General features: G+C 36.2%; 1 protein-coding gene across 1 annotated transcript in view; it reads left to right on the top strand.

Annotated features, from left to right (window-relative positions):
* The first annotated feature begins 2482 nt into the window (after nucleotides 1-2482).
* The window catches only part of LOC143057566 (short transient receptor potential channel 7-like), a 37217-nt gene continuing 20423 nt past the window's right edge, over nucleotides 2483-19276 (top strand). The window contains exons 1-5 of the mRNA XM_076230882.1: nucleotides 2483-3445; nucleotides 8829-9023; nucleotides 16194-16361; nucleotides 16761-16944; nucleotides 18449-18730. Coding sequence (XP_076086997.1) covers nucleotides 2696-3445; nucleotides 8829-9023; nucleotides 16194-16361; nucleotides 16761-16944; nucleotides 18449-18730 — 1579 coding nt within the window. The 5' untranslated portion in view covers nucleotides 2483-2695. The remainder of the gene's footprint in view (nucleotides 3446-8828; nucleotides 9024-16193; nucleotides 16362-16760; nucleotides 16945-18448; nucleotides 18731-19276) is intronic.

The following is a 19276-nucleotide window of genomic DNA, read 5'->3' as shown; positions in this document are numbered from 1 at the left end:
TGTTTTCATACAAAATTATCTTTCAGTGGACAAAAGTAACTTTTGTCATGACAAAATTCATTTTTGTAACACAGACTTTACTTTTGTTACCTAATTTGAAAATTGGGCGACAAAAGTCAATTTTGTATGCAAATTTGTTTAGCTTGGATTCTATGAACTAATTTGCATACAAAATCGACTTTTGTGACACAATATTAACTTTTGTGAGACAAAATTGACTTTTGTGAGACAAAATTGACATTTGTGAGACAAAATTGACTTTTGTGAGACAAAATTGACTTTTGTGAGACAAAATTGACATTAGTGAGACAAAATTGACTTTTGTGAGACAAAATTGAATTTTGTCTCACGAAATTGAGTTTTGTCTCACAAAGTCAATTTTGTCTCACAAAAGTCAATTTTGTATGCAAATTTGTTTAGTTTGGATTCTGTGAACTAATTTGCATACAAAATTGACTTTTGTGAGACAAAATTGACTTTTGTGAGACAAAATTGACATTTGTGAGACAAAATTGACTTTTGTGAGACAAAATTGACAAAAATTAAATTTTGTCTCACAAAATTGAGTTTTGTCTCATAAAAGCCAATTTTGTCTCACAAATGTCAATTTTGATGACAAAATTGAATGTCACAAAATTGAATTTTGTCGCCACAAAATTGAGTTTTGTCTCACAAAATTGAGTTTTGTCTCACAAAAGTCAATTTTGTCCCACGAAAGTCGATTTTGTATGCAAATTAGTTCACAGAATCCAAACTAAACAAAACTGCATACAAAATTGACTTTTGTGAGACAAAATTGACTCACAAAATTGAATTTTGTCTCACACAATTGACTTTTGTGTTTTAATTTCCATATCAAATAACAAAAGTCAATTTTGTATGCAAATAAGTTTATATTTGCATACCTTTTTGACAAAATTGACTTTTGTCACGACAAAAACGAATTTTGTCTACAAAAACGAATTTTGTCTACAAAAATGAATTTTGTCATCACAAAAATGAATTTTGTCATCACAAAATTGAAGTTCTCATAAAACAAGTCTGTATCACATAGTTTTGTAAGACAAAAATGATTTTGTTATGACAGAATTGAATTTTGTACAAAACCACAAGAGTCCCATTCGGCGCCCCGTACAAATGTCCTGTGCCCGTTTTCAATAGATGATATACGTTGAAGAAATATACGGAACAATTGTACAACATACAACATCCTATATAGCATTGATAAATCTGGATTTTTATTTCTCAATAGTAAGTAAATTATATTGTATCATAAAGATTAGACATGTGAAAAAATCGATTTACTCAGATGACATGATAAATTGAACTATAATGGGCTCTTTATAGTTACGAAAAGAAAAATGATGATATCAAATGAAGGTAAATTGAAAAAAATCAGTTTTTTCCCCGATGAAGGTCAACCTTTACAAGGGATTATATCGGAGACTACTATAACACAACATTATAACAGTCTCATGTTTATATATAACCGCGGCAGCTTTTTCATTGAATATCAAAGCTAGATGATTCCAAGTAGGTTAACTTTAAGGCCACTAATAAATTCAATATGAATTTAAAAAAAAATTTTATGCAATGGTGAAATGTTAAGTTTCCGTTTCAGTTGAACCTGTAAGAAAATACACTATTTTAACTGCAGTTTGAATTTGAGAACTTACATGTCATTTAATTTTCGGATAAATTTGATCAACTCCTAAATTTTTAGAAAACTTTGGTTATCTGCCTTTGCACAGCAGTTTTCGAGATTTGTGAAAAAGTATCCTATATGAGAGATAACATATTTGTGATTTATTTGATATCGTTGTCTGTATGCTTATTTTCACACTACAATTCTGAACGTTTGGCACCTCGGGGACATTTGTCTTTTTTAAATTACCAATTGTTCTTAAAGTTACACCAATAAGGGTAAGGGAGGAACATTAACTTTAACCGATCTGTCTTTTTTTCAAGTCTTCTTCCTTAATTTATGGGACTCCATTTTAATGTTCTTCTGGTTAATTACCCGGACCATAAGCATATGGTCCCCAACCATATAAGTATACACACAGATGGTTATGAACATACGCGTATGGTCCAAATACATATACTCATATGTTCTAAGTACTCATATGGTCCGGAACCTATACCACACCACGTTGTAAATGTTAATCAGCAATTCGTATGAATATAATATGATTATGTTTAACTTGCATGCAGATATTTGAAGAAGTTAATAAAAGACGTTTTGATAAAAGAAAATAATTTTTAATATGAAAATGCTATTATCATATAACATTTATATACATTTAAATGATTTATGTAAATATACATTCGACTCATCTTATCTAATCCGTATTTTATTTTAAAGGTGCGATTCGTTCAACAATGGATTAGATGTAAAATCAATTATTTATTTTGTTCCGAGTTAAATAACCTTAAAACACATGTTCAAAAAATCGACAGATACATACGATAATAAATGAGTTGTATAATAGATTACTATGAATATGATACAATATGTATCTGTTACTATCATTGCAATTTTGAATAAATTGTAAAGATGCAAATTAGATAAAAATTGTGCCTTCCAACAGATGACGTGAAATTACATTTTATGGAAGGATAGAATAAATTGTTCAAACCCAATGAGGTTAATGTCATGATGACAGGGGTGAAAACATAGCAAGCCACTTGAAATATGATGGAGAAACATAATAAAGACGATAAAAACAGGGTGAAAGTTTTGGCAGAACGACTTCAACCAGGACTGAACGAGAATGAACGACAACTTTTGTCAGCTTCAGAACTTGGAGACGAAGAAATTGTAAAACAGTTGATAGACCGCAGTGAAGCAAGTGCTGAAGTGTTAGATTTTCAAGGAAGAAGTGCCCTAGATTTAGCTATCATTGCTGAAGACGAAAGCCTTACTTCGTATCTGATTAGAAAAGTTTCGGATAAGTTAATTCACCAGGGGCTGCTTTGTGCAGTGGAACAACAAAGGACACAAATTTGTGAATTGTTGTTGAAAAATTCAATGTACGATTTGACGTCGAGCGACAGACAGGCGAGTGAACAATTAAACTTAATCTCAATCACAGAAAATGGGACGACGAAAAACGTGCACCCAAAAAACACTAAATCAAAAGTACGAATTATGCTAAAGGAAGCACTGATGCGAGCTTCGATTAAAAACAATTTCCAAATCGTACAGATTATTATGTTAAAAGGAATCTGCTTAGAAATTCCCCATGACTACTTTTGTTCGTGCAAGCATTGTTTCGGTGACCGTCATAATGATTACTTAGGATTCTGTAACCGTCGGTTAGATACATTCAGAGCTTTAGCAAGTCCTGCCTATATAAGTCTAACAGAGGAAGATCCTGTGCTAGCCTGTTTTCAGCTAAGTAAAAAGTTCCGACATCAAAAGCAAATTGAAACTGAATATCAGGTAACGATCTAAATATGCATTAAACTAACTTTACGGTAAACATAACTAAGCAATAAATGATTTTCAAATTGTGATCTGCGAATACTCAGTAATGGTTTCGATTGCAAAAGCGAAGCAAAACTTCAGTATATTACTATGAAAATATATTGATATGTTTTATTTTAATTTTTGTTCGGTTTATATCAGGTATTTTAATAATCTTTTTATTTCTTTTTCATTTGGTTTGGGGGAGGGGGGTTGAATTTCATTTTGCTGTTTCTATAGGTTTCTTCTTTATTCCCTTTTCCCTGTACAAACGAGAAAATATATTTCACAGTGAAATTTAGTCTAGTTGCTAATAAAAGAGAACAGCTATATATATATATATATATATATATATATATATATATATAATATATATATATATATATATCTCAGTAGCATGGGTTCGAATCCCGGCGAGGGAAGAACAAACAATTTGCGAAAACAAATTTACAGATCTAACATTGTTAGGTTGATGTTTAGATGAGTTGTATATACATAATGTACACAGCCATGTATCACCATCACTGCTGGTGATCCGATGGATAAATCTGTTGTAGAGTTGTCACTGGCTCAGACGTACTTATATTAATATAATTATTTTCTGTGACTGTATCTTGCATTAATTTGTAGGATCCGTTACTATATATAATTGAGCTGATCTGTAACAATAACATCTCCATGCCTTATATATCATGTACTGTAGTACGCCGCTAGATTAAAACTGACGAGGAAAGGTAACAGACGGCCACCAAAAGCTTTATTTTTGTGAAGCCCAGGTGGTCGTGTGGTCTAGCGGGACAGCTAGTGTGCAGGCGATTTGGTGTCACGATATCTCAGTAGTATGGGTTCGAATCCCGGCGAGGAAAGAACAAAAAATTTTCGAAAGCAAATTTACAGATCTAACATTGTTGGGTTGATGTTTAGACGATTTTTATATATTTTGTTACATCTTGTGATCAATTTTTTTTGGCAATCGCCAATGGCAGTCAGCAGGGTTAAAGAACATCAGTTGTTCGACCTGTTAGTCAAATGCGTTTTGTTTAAATATCCTTTTTCACTTTTTTGGTCTTTTGGAAAATGTTGTTTGTGCTGTTTTTAAACCCTTCTACAACGAAATTTGTTTTACATGCACACGTATAAAAATTGCGGTTTTTATCCAACGTAATCATAGGTTTGAACGTAGTTTTCAATTTAGACTCGTTTATATTTTTTGTTTGGGCTTGTATCATATTTTCCCTCCGGTTTATATGATCCGTTCATCCTATATTGACTCTTAAAATTCAAGAGTTTATCTAAAAATGAGGATACTTTTTTCTAAAAATGAGGGTACTTTTTATATGGCCTTCCAAATACCGTTTCGATCCCTAACATCACTGAAGAGACATTTATTGTCGAAATCCGGATCTGGTGTACTAAAAAAATATTGACACCGTATGTTTGTGGCATAACATCGTGGCCACAAGTTAAAAAAAAAAATCTGTTTAGTATTTAATTTATATTAAGATCCATTTTGTTACATCTTGTGATCATTTTTTTTTTTGGCAATCGCCAATGGCAGTCAGCAGGGTTAAAGAACATCAGTTGTTCGACCTGTTAGTAAAATGCGTTTTGTTTAAATATCCTTTTTCACTTTTTTTGGTCTTTTGGAAAATGTTGTTTGTGCTGTTTTTAGACCCTTCCACACGAAATTTGTTTTACATGCACACGTATAAAAATTGCGGTTTTTATCCAACGCAATCATAGGTTTGAACGTAGTTTTCAATTTAGACTCGTTTATATTTTTTGTTTGGGCTTGTATCATATTTTCCCTCCGGTTTATATGATCCGTTCATCCTATATTGACTCTTAAAATTCAAGAGTTTATCTAAAAATGAGGGTACTTTTTATATGGCCTTCCAAATACCGTTTCGATCCCTAACATCACTGAAGAGACATTTATTGTCGAAATCCGGATCTGGTGTACCAAAAAAAATATTGACACCGTATGTTTGTGGCATAACATCGTGGTCACAAGTTAAAAAAAAAAATTCTGTTTAGTATTTAATTTATATTAAGATCCATTTTGTTACATCTTGTGATCAATTTTTTTTGGCAATCGCCAATGGCAGTCAGCAGGGTTAAAGAACATCAGTTGTTCGACCTGTTAGTTAAATGCGTTTTGTTTAAATATCCTTTTTCACTTTTTTGGTCTTTTGGAAAATGTTGTTAGTGCTGTTTTTAGACCCTTCTACAACGAAATTTGTTTTACATGCACACGTATAAAAATTGCGGTTTTTATCCAACGCAATCATAGGTTTGAACGTAGTTTTCAATTTAGACTCGTATATATATATATATATATATATATATATATATATATATATAGAGTCTATAAGAATCTATAAGAATCTACCAACCAGTAAACTTAATAGGTATTGGATCATCAAAATTAACAATACTACACAAACAGGAAAAATTATATGAGTCTGAAAGATTGTGTAACAATACCGATAGATAGATGGAAAACAAAACACTAAAAAGTGTTGAATATCATTGCACAAAGATGGAAAAACTGAACAGATGATATGAATTATACAATAATTGCAAATATTTCGGCTCAACAAATGACCTTCTTCGGTGACAAAAGTTTTAACAATAATGAGATATAATGTATAAGGTGTAAACATAGATCACTAATAATACAGGTAAGTTTGGTCGATTGATTTTAATCCAAAATCTTGAATATAATAATATAAACACTAGACTGTAAATTTAATTATTTCTTTCTATTGATTCCATCTGGATGGAGGACACCCAGTGTTTTTATCCAAAACCTCTCCCGATTTTCTCTTTGCCTATTTTACCATGTACAATCCTGTTCGATCACAAGGATCTTCATGTGATCAAAATCTTTCAGATTGTGATCTGGTAACCTGAAATGTTGGCTGACAGGAATATACGGTTTTTTTGTGAGGTCACTCCTGTGGCCATTGAGGCGTTTGTGAAATGGCTGCATAGATTCACCAACATATTGGAGACCACATCTAGGACACTCAAGAACGTAAATCACGTTTGAGCTTTTGCAGTTGACATTGCAGAAGATCTTGTATGTCTTTTCTGTGGTCTTACTGTGAAATGTTGATGAATGCTGCAATTGGTTGCAACATTTGCAGCGCTTATCCCCACAAGGCTGGCAATTACCTACAGTATGGTTAGGTTTGGAAAGGTCAGCACGGACAAGTATATTTCTCAGGCTGTTAGTTGTTTGAAGGCAATCATGGGAGGCTCAGGAAAGATTTTGGATAACTTCGAATGTTTCTCGATTGCTGTCCAATGATCACGAAAGCTCTCAGAATAAGGCGAATCTGCTCCTCTGAAGACACTGCAAAACAACGTCTGGGCAGCTTAAAGGACATTTGAAAAGAAGGGGATATAAACACAAAAACATCAAAAATAGTTTTCGAAAAGCGGAATCCATCCCCAGAAGCAGTCTGCTAACTTACAAAGATAAACAGAAAAGTAAAAGAATCCCATGTGTGCTCACCTACCATCCATGCCTGAGAAATAGTTTCAAGACCATTCGTGATCATTGGACAGCAATCGAGAAACATTCGAAGTTATCGAAAATCTTTCCTGAGCCTCCCATGATTGCCTTCAAACAACCTAACAGCCTGAGAAATATACTTGTCCGTGCTGACCTTTCCAAACCTAACCATACTGTAGGTAATTGTCAGCCTTGTGGGGATAAGCGCTGCAAATGTTGCAACCAATTGCAGCATTCATCAACATTTCACAGTAAGACCACAGAAAAGACATACAAGATCTTCTGCAATGTCAACTGCAAAAGCTCAAACGTGATTTACGTTCTTGAGTGTCCTAGATGTGGTCTCCAATATGTTGGTGAATCTATGCAGCCATTTCACAAACGCCTCAATGGCCACAGGAGTGACCTCACAAAAAACCGTATATTCCTGTCAGCCAACATTTCAGGTTACCAGATCACAATCTGAAAGATTTTGATCACATGAAGATCCTTGTGATCGAACAGGATTGTACATGGCAAAATAGGCAAAGAGAAAATCGGGAGACGTTTTGGATAAAAACACTGGGTGTCCTCCATCCAGACGGAATCAATAGAAAGAAATAATTAAATTTACAGTCTAGTGTTTATATTATTATATTCAGGATTTTGGATTAAAATCAATCGACCAAAACTTACCTGTATTATTAGTGATCTATGTTTACACCTTATACATTATATCTCATTATTGTTAAAACTTTTGTCACCGAAGAAGGCCATTTGTTGAGCCGAAATATTTGCAATTATTGTATAATTTATATCATCTGTTCAGTTTTTCCATCTTTGTGCAATGATATTCAACACTTTTTAGTGTTTTGTTTTCCATCTATCTATCGGTATTGTTACACAATCTTTCAGACTCATATATATATATATATATATATATATATATATATATATATATATATATATATATATATATATATATATATATCCGTTCATCCTATATTGACTCTTAAAATTCAAGAGTTGAGAGGGTAAATTATATGGCCTTCCAAATACCGTTTCGATCCCTAACATCACTGAAGAGACATATATTGTCGAAATCTAGATCTGGTGTACAAAAAAAATATTGACACCTTGTGTTTGTGGCATGACATCTTGGTCACAAGTTTATCGTTTTCTGTTTAGTATCAAATCTATATAAAGATCCATTTTGTTAAATCTCGTGATCAATTTTATTTGGCAATCGCCAATGGCAGTCAGCAGGGTTTAAGAACATCAGTTGTTCGTCCTATTAGTCAAATGCGTTTTGTTTAAATATACTTTTTTACTTTTTTGGTCTTTTGGAAAATGTTGTTTGTGCTGTTTTTAGACCCTTCTACAACGAAATTTGTTTTACATGCACACGTATAAAAATTGTGGTTTTTATCCAACGCAATCATAGGTTTGAACGTAGTTTTCAATTTAGACTCGTTTATATTTATATATATAAATGAAGTTCTAACATGTTTTGGCCTAAATAGAGACGTGTACATAAATATCTACAAAAGAAGATTGATCCAGACACATATTCATATGTGGTTATACCGATTGAGGATTCTCTTTAGCCATAATTAAATGGTTGCATTGTGGTTTCTCAAGAAATTTGGCTTTGATGGACGATTTTTAAAAGTCTCTTTTTTAGACTTTGGTCTGTTTAGGGCTTGACGTATTGTGTATACATGCGGTCTGGTCATCTGCTCAATTGCCAAAGACCATAAGCCATGAAATTGTATATGTGTGTAATAACTTCTTTCAAAACAAACAATATGTAGGAATTTTTAGAAAACTGTGCTCAATTTATATTTCTTTCTGCAGCAAATCTACGACGAACTAGGTAATCAATGTGAGCAGTTCACTCTTGACTTACTAGACGAATGCAGATCATCGGAAGAGGTTAAAGTTTTGCTTTCTTCTTCGGTAAAAAGTAAAATAGAAGCAAAAACCGAGATACCTTACAGCAGCGAATCGTTTCCTTTGCTTTTGACAGCAATGCAAATGGAACAAAAACAGGTAGATATAATCCACAGTACTGAACTGGTTTTTTTATATTTTATTTCACGCCGTTTGTCAAGAAGCAGCATGCAAGTATCTGTTCGAGGTTCATGAGGGTCTGGATGGGGGGGGTCTGTTATTCTGTAAACATTTAACTTTCATCCCTTTTTAGCTCACCTGGCCCGAAGGGCCAAGTGAGCTTTTCTCACCACTTGGCGTCCGTCGTCCGTCGTCGTCGTCCGTCGTCGTCCGTCGTCGTCGTCGTTAACAATTTACATTTTGAACTTCTTCTAGAGAACCACTGAATGGAATGGAACCAAACATGGCATGAATGTTCCTTATGAGGTGCTGACCAAGTGTTGTTACTTTGTTGCCGATCCATAATCCAAGATGGCCGCCAGCCGGGGACTTAGTTTAACATAGGACCCTATGGGAAATGCATACAAATGACTTCTTTTAGAGAACCACTGAATGGAATAAAACCAAACATAGCATGAATTATCCTTATGGAGGGCTGACCAAGTGTTGTTACTTTGTAGCCGATCCATCATCCAAGATGGCCGCCAGCGGGGGACTTAGTTTAACATAGGACCCTATGGGAAATGCATACAAATGACTTCTTCTAGAGAACCACAAAATGGAATGAAACCAAACATAGCATGAATGTTCCTTATGGAGTGCTGACCAAGTGTTGTTACTTTGTAGCCGATCCATTATCCAAGATGGCCACCAGCGGGGACTTAGTTTAACATAGGACCCTATTGGAAATGCATACAAATGACTTCTTCTAGTGAACCACTGAATGGAATGAAACCAAACATGGCATGAATGTTCCTGATGTGGTGCTGACCAAGTGTTGTTACTTTGTAGCCGATCCATCATCAAAGATGGCCGCCAGCAGGGGACTTAGTTTAACATAGGACCCTATGGGAAATGCATACAAATGACTACTTTTAGAGAACCACTGAATGGAATAAAACCAAACATAGCATGAATGTTCTTTATTGGGTGCTGACCAAGTGTTGTTACTTTGTAGCCGATCCATCATCCAAGATGGCCGCCAGCGGGGGACTTAGTTTAACATAGGACCCTATGGGAAATGCATACAAATGACTTCTTTTAGAGAACCACTAAATGGAATGAAACCAAACATGGCATGAATGTTCCTTATGAGGTGCTGACCAAGTGTTGTTACTTTGTTGCTGATCCATCATCCAAGATGGCCGCCAGCCGGGGACTTAGTTTAACATAGGACCCTATGGGAAATGCATACAAATGACTTCTTTTAGAGAACCACTGAATGGAATAAAACCAAACATAGCATGAATGTTCCTTATGGGATGCTGACCAAGTGTTGTTACTTTGTAGCCGATCCATCATCCAAGATGGCCGCCAGCGGGGGACTTAGTTTAACATAGGACCCTATGGGAAATGCATACAAATGACTTCTTCTAGAGAACCACTAAATGGAATGAAACCAAACATAGCATGAATGTTCCTTATGGAGGGCTGACCAAGTGTTGTTACTTTGTAGCTGATCCATTATCCAAGAAGGCCGCCAGCGGGGGACTTAGTTTAACATAGGACCCTATTGGAAATGCATACAAATCACTTCTTCTAGTGAACCACTGAATGGAATGAAACCAAACATGGCATGAATGTTCCTTATGTGGTGCTGACCAAGTGTTGTTACTTTGTAGCTGATCCATAATCCAAGATGGCCGCCAGCGTGGGACTTAGTTTAACATAGGACCCTATGGGAAATGCATACAAATGACTTCTTTTAGAGAACCACTGAATGGAATGAAACCAAACATGGCATGAATGTTCCTTATGAGGTGCTGACCAAGTGTTGTTACTTTGTTGCTGATCCATCATCCAAGATGGCCGCCAGCCGGGGACTTAGTTTAACATAGGACCCTATGGGAAATGCATACAAATGACTTCTTTTAGAGAACCACTGAATGGAATAAAACCAAACATAGCATGAATTATCCTTATGGGGTACTGACCAAGTGTTGTTACTTTGTAGCCGATCCATCATCCAAGATGGCCGCCAGCGGGGGACTTAGTTTAACATAGGACCCTATGGGAAATGCATACAAATGACTTCTTCTAGAGAACCACAAAATGGAATGAAACCAAACATAGCATGAATGTTCCTTATGGAGTGCTGACCAAGTGTTGTTACTTTGTAGCCGATCCATCATCCAAGATGGCCGCCAGCGGGGGACTTAGTTTAACATAGGACCCTATGGGAAATGCATACAAATGACTTCTTTTAGAGAACCACTGAATGGAATGAAACAAAACATGGCATGAATGTTCCTTATGAGGTGCTGACCAAGTGTTGTTACTTTGTTGCTGATCCATCATCCAAGATGGCCGCCAGCCGGGGACTTAGTTTAACATAGGACCCTATGGGAAATGCATACAAATGACTTCTTTTAGAGAACCACTGAATGGAATAAAACCAAACATAGCATGAATGTTCCTTATGGGATGCTGACCAAGTGTTGTTACTTTGTAGCCGATCCATCATCCAAGATGGCCGCCAGCGGGGGACTTAGTTTAACATAGGACCCTATGGGAAATGCATACAAATGACTTCTTCTAGAGAACCACTAAATGGAATGAAACCAAACATAGCATGAATGTTCCTTATGGAGGGCTGACCAAGTGTTGTTACTTTGTAGCTGATCCATTATCCAAGAAGGCCGCCAGCGGGGGACTTAGTTTAACATAGGACCCTATTGGAAATGCATACAAATCACTTCTTCTAGTGAACCACTGAATGGAATGAAACCAAACATGGCATGAATGTTCCTTATGTGGTGCTGACCAAGTGTTGTTACTTTGTAGCTGATCCATAATCCAAGATGGCCGCCAGCGTGGGACTTAGTTTAACATAGGACCCTATGGGAAATGCATACAAATGACTTCTTTTAGAGAACCACTGAATGGAATGAAACCAAACATGGCATGAATGTTCCTTATGAGGTGCTGACCAAGTGTTGTTACTTTGTTGCTGATCCATCATCCAAGATGGCCGCCAGCCGGGGACTTAGTTTAACATAGGACCCTATGGGAATTGCATACAAATGACTTCTTTTAGAGAACCACTGAATGGAATAAAACCAAACATAGCATGAATTATCCTTATGGGGTACTGACCAAGTGTTGTTACTTTGTAGCCGATCCATCATCCAAGATGGCCGCCAGCGGGGGACTTAGTTTAACATAGGACCCTATGGGAAATGCATACAAATGACTTCTTCTAGAGAACCACAAAATGGAATGAAACCAAACATAGCATGAATGTTCCTTATGGAGTGCTGACCAAGTGTTGTTACTTTGTAGCCGATCCATTATCCAAGATGGCCACCAGCGGGGACTTAGTTTAACATAGGACCCTATTGGAAATGCATACAAATGACTTCTTCTAGTGAACCACTGAATGGAATGAAACTAAACATGGCATGAATGTTCCTTATGTGGTGCTGACCAAGTGTTGTTACTTTGTAGCCGATCCATCATCAAAGATGGCCGCCAGCAGGGGACTTAGTTTAACATAGGACCCTATGGGAAATGCATACAAATGACTACTTTTAGAGAACCACTAAATGGAATAAAACCAAACATAGCATGAATGTTCTTTATTGGGTGCTGACCAAGTGTTGTTACTTTGTAGCCGATCCATCATCCAAGATGGCAGCCAGCGGGGGACTTAGTTTAACATAGGACCCTATGGGAAATGCATACAAATGACTTCTTTTAGAGAACCACTGAATGGAATGAAACCAAACATTGCATGAATGTTCCTTATGAAGTGCTGACCAAGTGTTGTTACTTTGTTGCTGATCCATCATCCAAGATGGCCGCCAGCCGGGGACTTAGTTTAACATAGGACCCTATGGGAAATGCATACAAATGACTTCTTTTAGAGAACCACTGAATGGAATAAAACCAAACATAGCATGAATGTTCCTTATGGGATGCTGACCAAGTGTTGTTACTTTGTAGCCGATCCATCATCCAAGATGGCCGCCAGCGGGGGACTTAGTTTAACATAGGACCCTATGGGAAATGCATACAAATGACTTCTTCTAGAGAACCACTAAATGGAATGAAACCAAACATAGCATGAATGTTCCTTATGGAGTGCTGACCAAGTGTTGTTACTTTGTAGCTGATCCATTATCCAAGAAGGCCGCCAGCGGGGGACTTAGTTTAACATAGGACCCTATTGGAAATGCATACAAATCACTTCTTCTAGTGAACCACTGAATGGAATGAAACCAAACATGGCATGAATGTTCCTTATGTGGTGCTGACCAAGTGTTGTTACTTTGTAGCTGATCCATAATCCAAGATGGCCGCCAGCGTGGGACTTAGTTTAACATAGGACCCTATGGGAAATGCATACAAATGACTTCTTTTAGAGAACCACTGAATGGAATAAAACCAAACATGGCATGAATGTTCCTTATGAGGTGCTGACCAAGTGTTGTTACTTTGTTGCTGATCCATCATCCAAGATGGCCGCCAGCCGGGGACTTAGTTTAACATAGGACCCTATGGGAATTGCATACAAATGACTTCTTTTAGAGAACCACTGAATGGAATAAAACCAAACATAGCATGAATGTTCCTTATGGGATGCTGACCAAGTGTTGTTACTTTGTAGCCGATCCATCATCCAAGATGGCCGCCAGCGGGGGACTTAGTTTAACATAGGACCCTATGGGAAATGCATACAAATGACTTCTTCTAGAGAACCACTGAATGGAATGAAACCAAACATAGCATGAATGTTCCTTATGGAGTGCTGACCAAGTGTTGTTACTTTGTAGCTGATCCATTATCCAAGAAGGCCGCCAGCGGGGGACTTAGTTTAACATAGGACCCTATTGGGAATGCATACAAATCACTTCTTCTAGTGAACCACTGAATGGAATGAAACCAAACATGGCATGAATGTTCCTTATGTGGTGCTGACCAAGTGTTGTTACTTTGTAGCTGATCCATAATCCAAGATGGCCGCCAGCGTGGGACTTAGTTTAACATAGGACCCTAAGGGAAATACATACAAATGACTTCTTTTAGAGAACCACTAAATGGAATGAAACCAAACATAGCATGAATGTTCCTTATGGAGTGCTGACCAAGTGTTGTTACTTTGTAGCCGATCCATTATCCAAGATTGCCGCCAGCGGGGGACTTAGTTTAACATAGGACCTTATGGGAAATGCATACAAATGACTTCTTTTAGAGAACCACTGAATGGAATAAAACCAAACATGGCATGAATGTTCCTTATGAGGTGCTGACCATGTGTTGTTACTTTGTAGCCGATCCATCATCCAAGATGGCCGCCAGCAGGGGACTTAGTTTAACATAGGACCCTATGGGAAATGCATACAAATGACTTCTTTTAGAGAACCACTGAATGGAATAAAACCAAACATGGCATGAATGTTCCTTATGAGGTGCTGACCAAGTGTTGTTACTTTGTAGCCGATCCGTCATCCAAGATGGCCGCCAGTGGGGGACTTTTGAATGAAATTAAACATGTTCCTTTCCTTATAAATGAGGTTGTGTTGTCACTTTTAGCCAAATTTTATATTTTTTTATATGATTTCAAAAACCCAAGTAGAATCAGGTGAGCGATACAGGCTCTTGAGAGCCTCTAGTTTCTCTAATCTTTAAAAATTTAACCCCTTTTTTCTCTAATCTTCAAAAAATTAACCCCTTTTTTCTCTAATCTTCATTTTTTTTGCCCGTTATTCTCTAATCTTCATTTTTTAAGGGCATTATTCTTTAATCATTTAACCCCATCAAACCCTCGTTCATGCCTACTTGTATTTTCGATTCTGAAACAAGGAGATGGAGAATTATTGTCATTGAGACAATTCTCCGCCAGAGACCAACTTAGTAGAAGCCAGCAATTATAAGATCTCTACGACCTTCAACAATGAGCAAACCTATACTGCATAACCAGCTGTAAAGGCCCCAATTCTCATGTTAAGGATTGATAACTTCAAAGCTAATGACTTCATTTATGCCCAATGTTTAAAAACATTATTTGAAATGTTTATACAGCAACAAACGACTACCACTGAATAACATGTTCTGGACCTTGGACAGGCGCATACATAGTAAGGTGGGGTTAAACATGCTGGGTTGACAGTGGCCCAATCCTCCCTAAACCTGGTCTAGCGGAGCAACAGTACAACACATGAACAAACTTTACAAAATATGATGTACAAAATGTACAAAATCCCTTTATAGCTTACTATTCGGTGTGAGCCAAGGCTCCGTGTTGAAGACCGTACCTTGACCTATAATGGTTTACTTTTATAATTTTTTATTGGATGGAGAGTTGTCTTACTGGCACTCATACCACATCTTCGTGTATCTATAAAACAATAATCGAAAATCAAATAAGACAAAACGTAAACATACAAACAAACGACAACATATGGTCTCCTGATGCAAATATAAAATGTGGTGAGGAAAATGAGTTTAACGATTCTCCATCGAGTATTGCAAACATGAAATTATTTGCTAATTCTAACAACCATGACTTCTTTCTTATTAATGACAACCCCAAGGATTACATTTCATCGGCTTATGACACTTGTTCTAATCGGCGTTTCTGCTTTCTTTTTGACGGGTTACAACCCCAGGGGTTGACTGGGATATAGAAACATGGCTACCCGGACATCTTCTATCTTAAAATAAAAGATGAAAAATACAAAATAGAGGAGTCAGCTTTGCTGTGGTGAATATATAAAATGTTCGAATTGAGACGTTTAAACCGAAGCCTCACGATCTCTGTTCGTGTGTGGCTTGTCGAAGGCAAAATGGTAGCATTGCCTCATTACAACATCTCTTTTTTTCCTGTCCTTCAATCGTCTTGTTTTATTCAAAATCTTACAGTTGAATTCTTTGTTTTCTAATGTTCACTTGATGTTAAGCAAATTACAATCAATTACAAGTATATATAATCAGTTTTGACTATGTATCGTTTGGCTTTTTTATCTAGCGTAACAATGTTTAGATGAGTGTGATAATTCAATGGAGAGCATGGCCACCACAAGAACAAACAGGAAGAGTAATACTGTTTTGCTATCAAACATGAAACTTGTACGGACCGAAATAAATAATGTATTCTTTTTTGTTCAGTTTGTAGCACACGAGAAGTGCCAAGCACAAGTTTCTGAGATATGGTTCAAAGGTCTACAGGCAATGAGGTACCTGAATAGATTCCAGTATTTGCTGCTGTCCATCCCGATTGGTATGGTTCTGCTGCCTATTTTATCAGTCGTGTATATAGTTGCGCCTTGGAGCAAAGTAAGTAAACAATGAAAATGTCTATGTTAAATTGTATTGTTTGGCAGCAGACTCATTGAATTTTATATTATATATTCTTTATTCGTGTAAAGGGGGTATGTAAAAAACCCTCAATTCATTTTTAAAATCAGTTTTTCGGAAAAAGATTCCCATTTTCTTTTATTCTTTTTGGTAGGAAGAGTTGTCACCGGCGACACACATTTAAAAAAAAAAAATTCAAGCATAAAATCTGTGTTCAATACTTACAGTAGTGTTTGCCTAGGGCTTGCATTTCATATTTCGATTTCCCAGACAAATGGTTTCTGCTTACAAACCGAGATTTGAAATTTGTCGCTTCATATGCCACCCCATGGCCTTCAATAAATAAGATAATCTGTTTCATTTCTTGTTGTATTTCAGGTGACCGTTCTGCTAAATACGCCATCGACCAGATTCTTAAGTTATACATGTTCCTATTTGTCTTTTCTCTTCCTTACTGTGGTCGCCAAATTGCATTATAGTGACATGTGGATATCATTGGCATGTGATAACACACCAACCTCTGCCTATATTCTGATAACGCTAATATTTGTTTGGATTCTAGGTGAGATGAATGTAAAATAATACTTATAAATTTTAATTTTTTGGTACAGCAAATTTCTTCTACGTTTTTTTAAACACAGTGTAAAAATCGGAAATTGTGGAAACATACAGATTTTTTAACGTACTTTAAAAAATAAAGTTCACAGCTACACAAAAATTTCGTAATCAATATGACATTAGTTTTATCTTGAAGACTACATGGCTTCCCTTCTCAACAAATTGAGTTTCGGATATTAATATCTGTAAATACTGAAAATTAATAAAAAAAAAAATCAGCAAAATTGGAATTTAAGTATCTTTTATGCTGTTTATTAGTATAGTGACTAAAATGTGTGTGTTTTTTCGAAATGTTGTTTAACACAATTTGAAACATAACAAATAAATTGTAAAGACCGTTTAAATTTTGCCATATCATTTTTATTACCTCACCTTGCCCAAAGGACCAAGTGTGCTTTTCTCATCACTTGGCATCCATCGTCAGTCGTCGTCGTTAACTTTTTGCATTTTGAACTTGTCCTAGAGAACCACTCCATGTAAAGAAACCGAACATGGCATGAGTGTTCCTAATGAGGTGTTGACCAAATGTTGTTACTTTGAAGCTGATCCATCATCCAAGATGACCACCAGAGATAAGACGGACATAGTTTAACATAGGACCTTACGGGAAATATGTATACAAATTTCTTCTATTAGAGAAACACTGAATGGAATGAAACCAAACATGACATCAAGGTTCCTTAAGAGGTGCTGACCAAGATTTGTAAATTAGTAGGTGATCGATCATCCAAGATGGCTGCCAGAGAGGAACTTAGTTAAACAAAGGACCCTATGAGAAATACATACAAGTGTTCTAAGTGGAAAGAAACCAAACACGGCATGACTGTTCCTTCAGAGCTCGAAGTGCTGACCAAGTGTTGTTACTTTGTAGCAAATCCATCAACCAAGATGGTTGCCGATGGGATGCTTGATATAACAAAGGACCATATGGGAATTATATACACATGTCTTCTTCTAGAAACCCGCTTAATGGATTGAAACCAAACATGGTATGAATGGATTTTTTACGTGCTAACAAAGTAATGTTACTTTGTAGCTGATTTGTCATTGTCCTTATAAAGTCATTATCTGCAATTTCAATTAATCTATTGGTAATTTCTGTAAACTTTACAAAAGTCCTCTGCTTTTGACTAATGTACGGGGCCTATATTAAACCAAATTTGGCTTCAACCGTTATTGGGGTATCTGTGTTATAATATTTAACTATATTTTACATTATTTCCAAAACTAGTAGTATCAGGTGAGCGACTTAGGCTCTTGGGAATATTTAGATACATATAATGAAAACAAAACTGTTGATGGGTTTTTTTTTACGAATTTTAAAATGCATGGAAGGTTTCAAATTCCGGTTTACTAGTATATACACTCTATAACTCAAACTTTGAAAATGAGTTCGAAAAAAATCAACCTTGCTATCTTATTCTGAAGAAGGATTTAATATATTGTAGGTTGGATCTGGGAGGAAATGAAACAAGTATGGTCCTCTGGAATAGAAGATTATGCTGGATCAGTTTGGAATATTATAGATTCGTTCATGCTGATGTTCCTTCTTGCATCCTTCACCTTAGACATAGTTGTACCAATCAAAGTTGCTGACGCATTTAATACAAACCCACTTCCTCTGAATGTAACAGGAGAGCAAGTTAACCTGTCAACTCTCCTCCACTGCTACGTAACGGGGGAAGTTGACGAAGTTGATGTGTGTCCATCTGTTTCGTATTCCGTAGGAGGTTTGTATTCAGGGATCGAAACTAACGTGTTCATAAGCTTACAGTCCCCAAATTTAGTCGAGATTGTTACTTTTTTTGTATATGACACAGTAATTTACTAGTTACTGTTTGAAGTAAATTTTATATAGAGGTTCTGCAAAAGGAAATCACGAATTCACCAACATTCCAACTGACTTCATTTTCAGAAAACGACATCTGTAACAAACACAAACTTTTAGCTACTTCTTTACAAGCAGAACCAATTACAATGAAAGTCCCAACTATGTACTGGCTTCCGAAGCTACACAAAAAACCTTACAGATATAGATTTATTTCATCTTCAAGCCATTGTTCCACTACTAAATTGTCTGTTTTACTTACTAGTACACTTGGTACAATAAAAAACCTGATAATAAATTGTTCAAATAAAGCCTTTGAAAATAGTGGAATTAATTACTTTTGGAGCGTCAAAAACTCGTGGGAAGTACTTGATAAATTGCATGCATATATTGGTGATTTTGAATCTGTTCAAAGTTTTGATTTTTCTACCCTTTATACCACTTTGCC

Source organism: Mytilus galloprovincialis, chromosome 13 (genome assembly GCF_965363235.1).
Source record: "Mytilus galloprovincialis chromosome 13, xbMytGall1.hap1.1, whole genome shotgun sequence".
NCBI lineage: Eukaryota > Metazoa > Mollusca > Bivalvia > Mytilida > Mytilidae > Mytilus > Mytilus galloprovincialis.
Note: the sequence above shows the minus strand (reverse complement) of the source record. Positions and strands in the feature narration are given on the sequence as shown.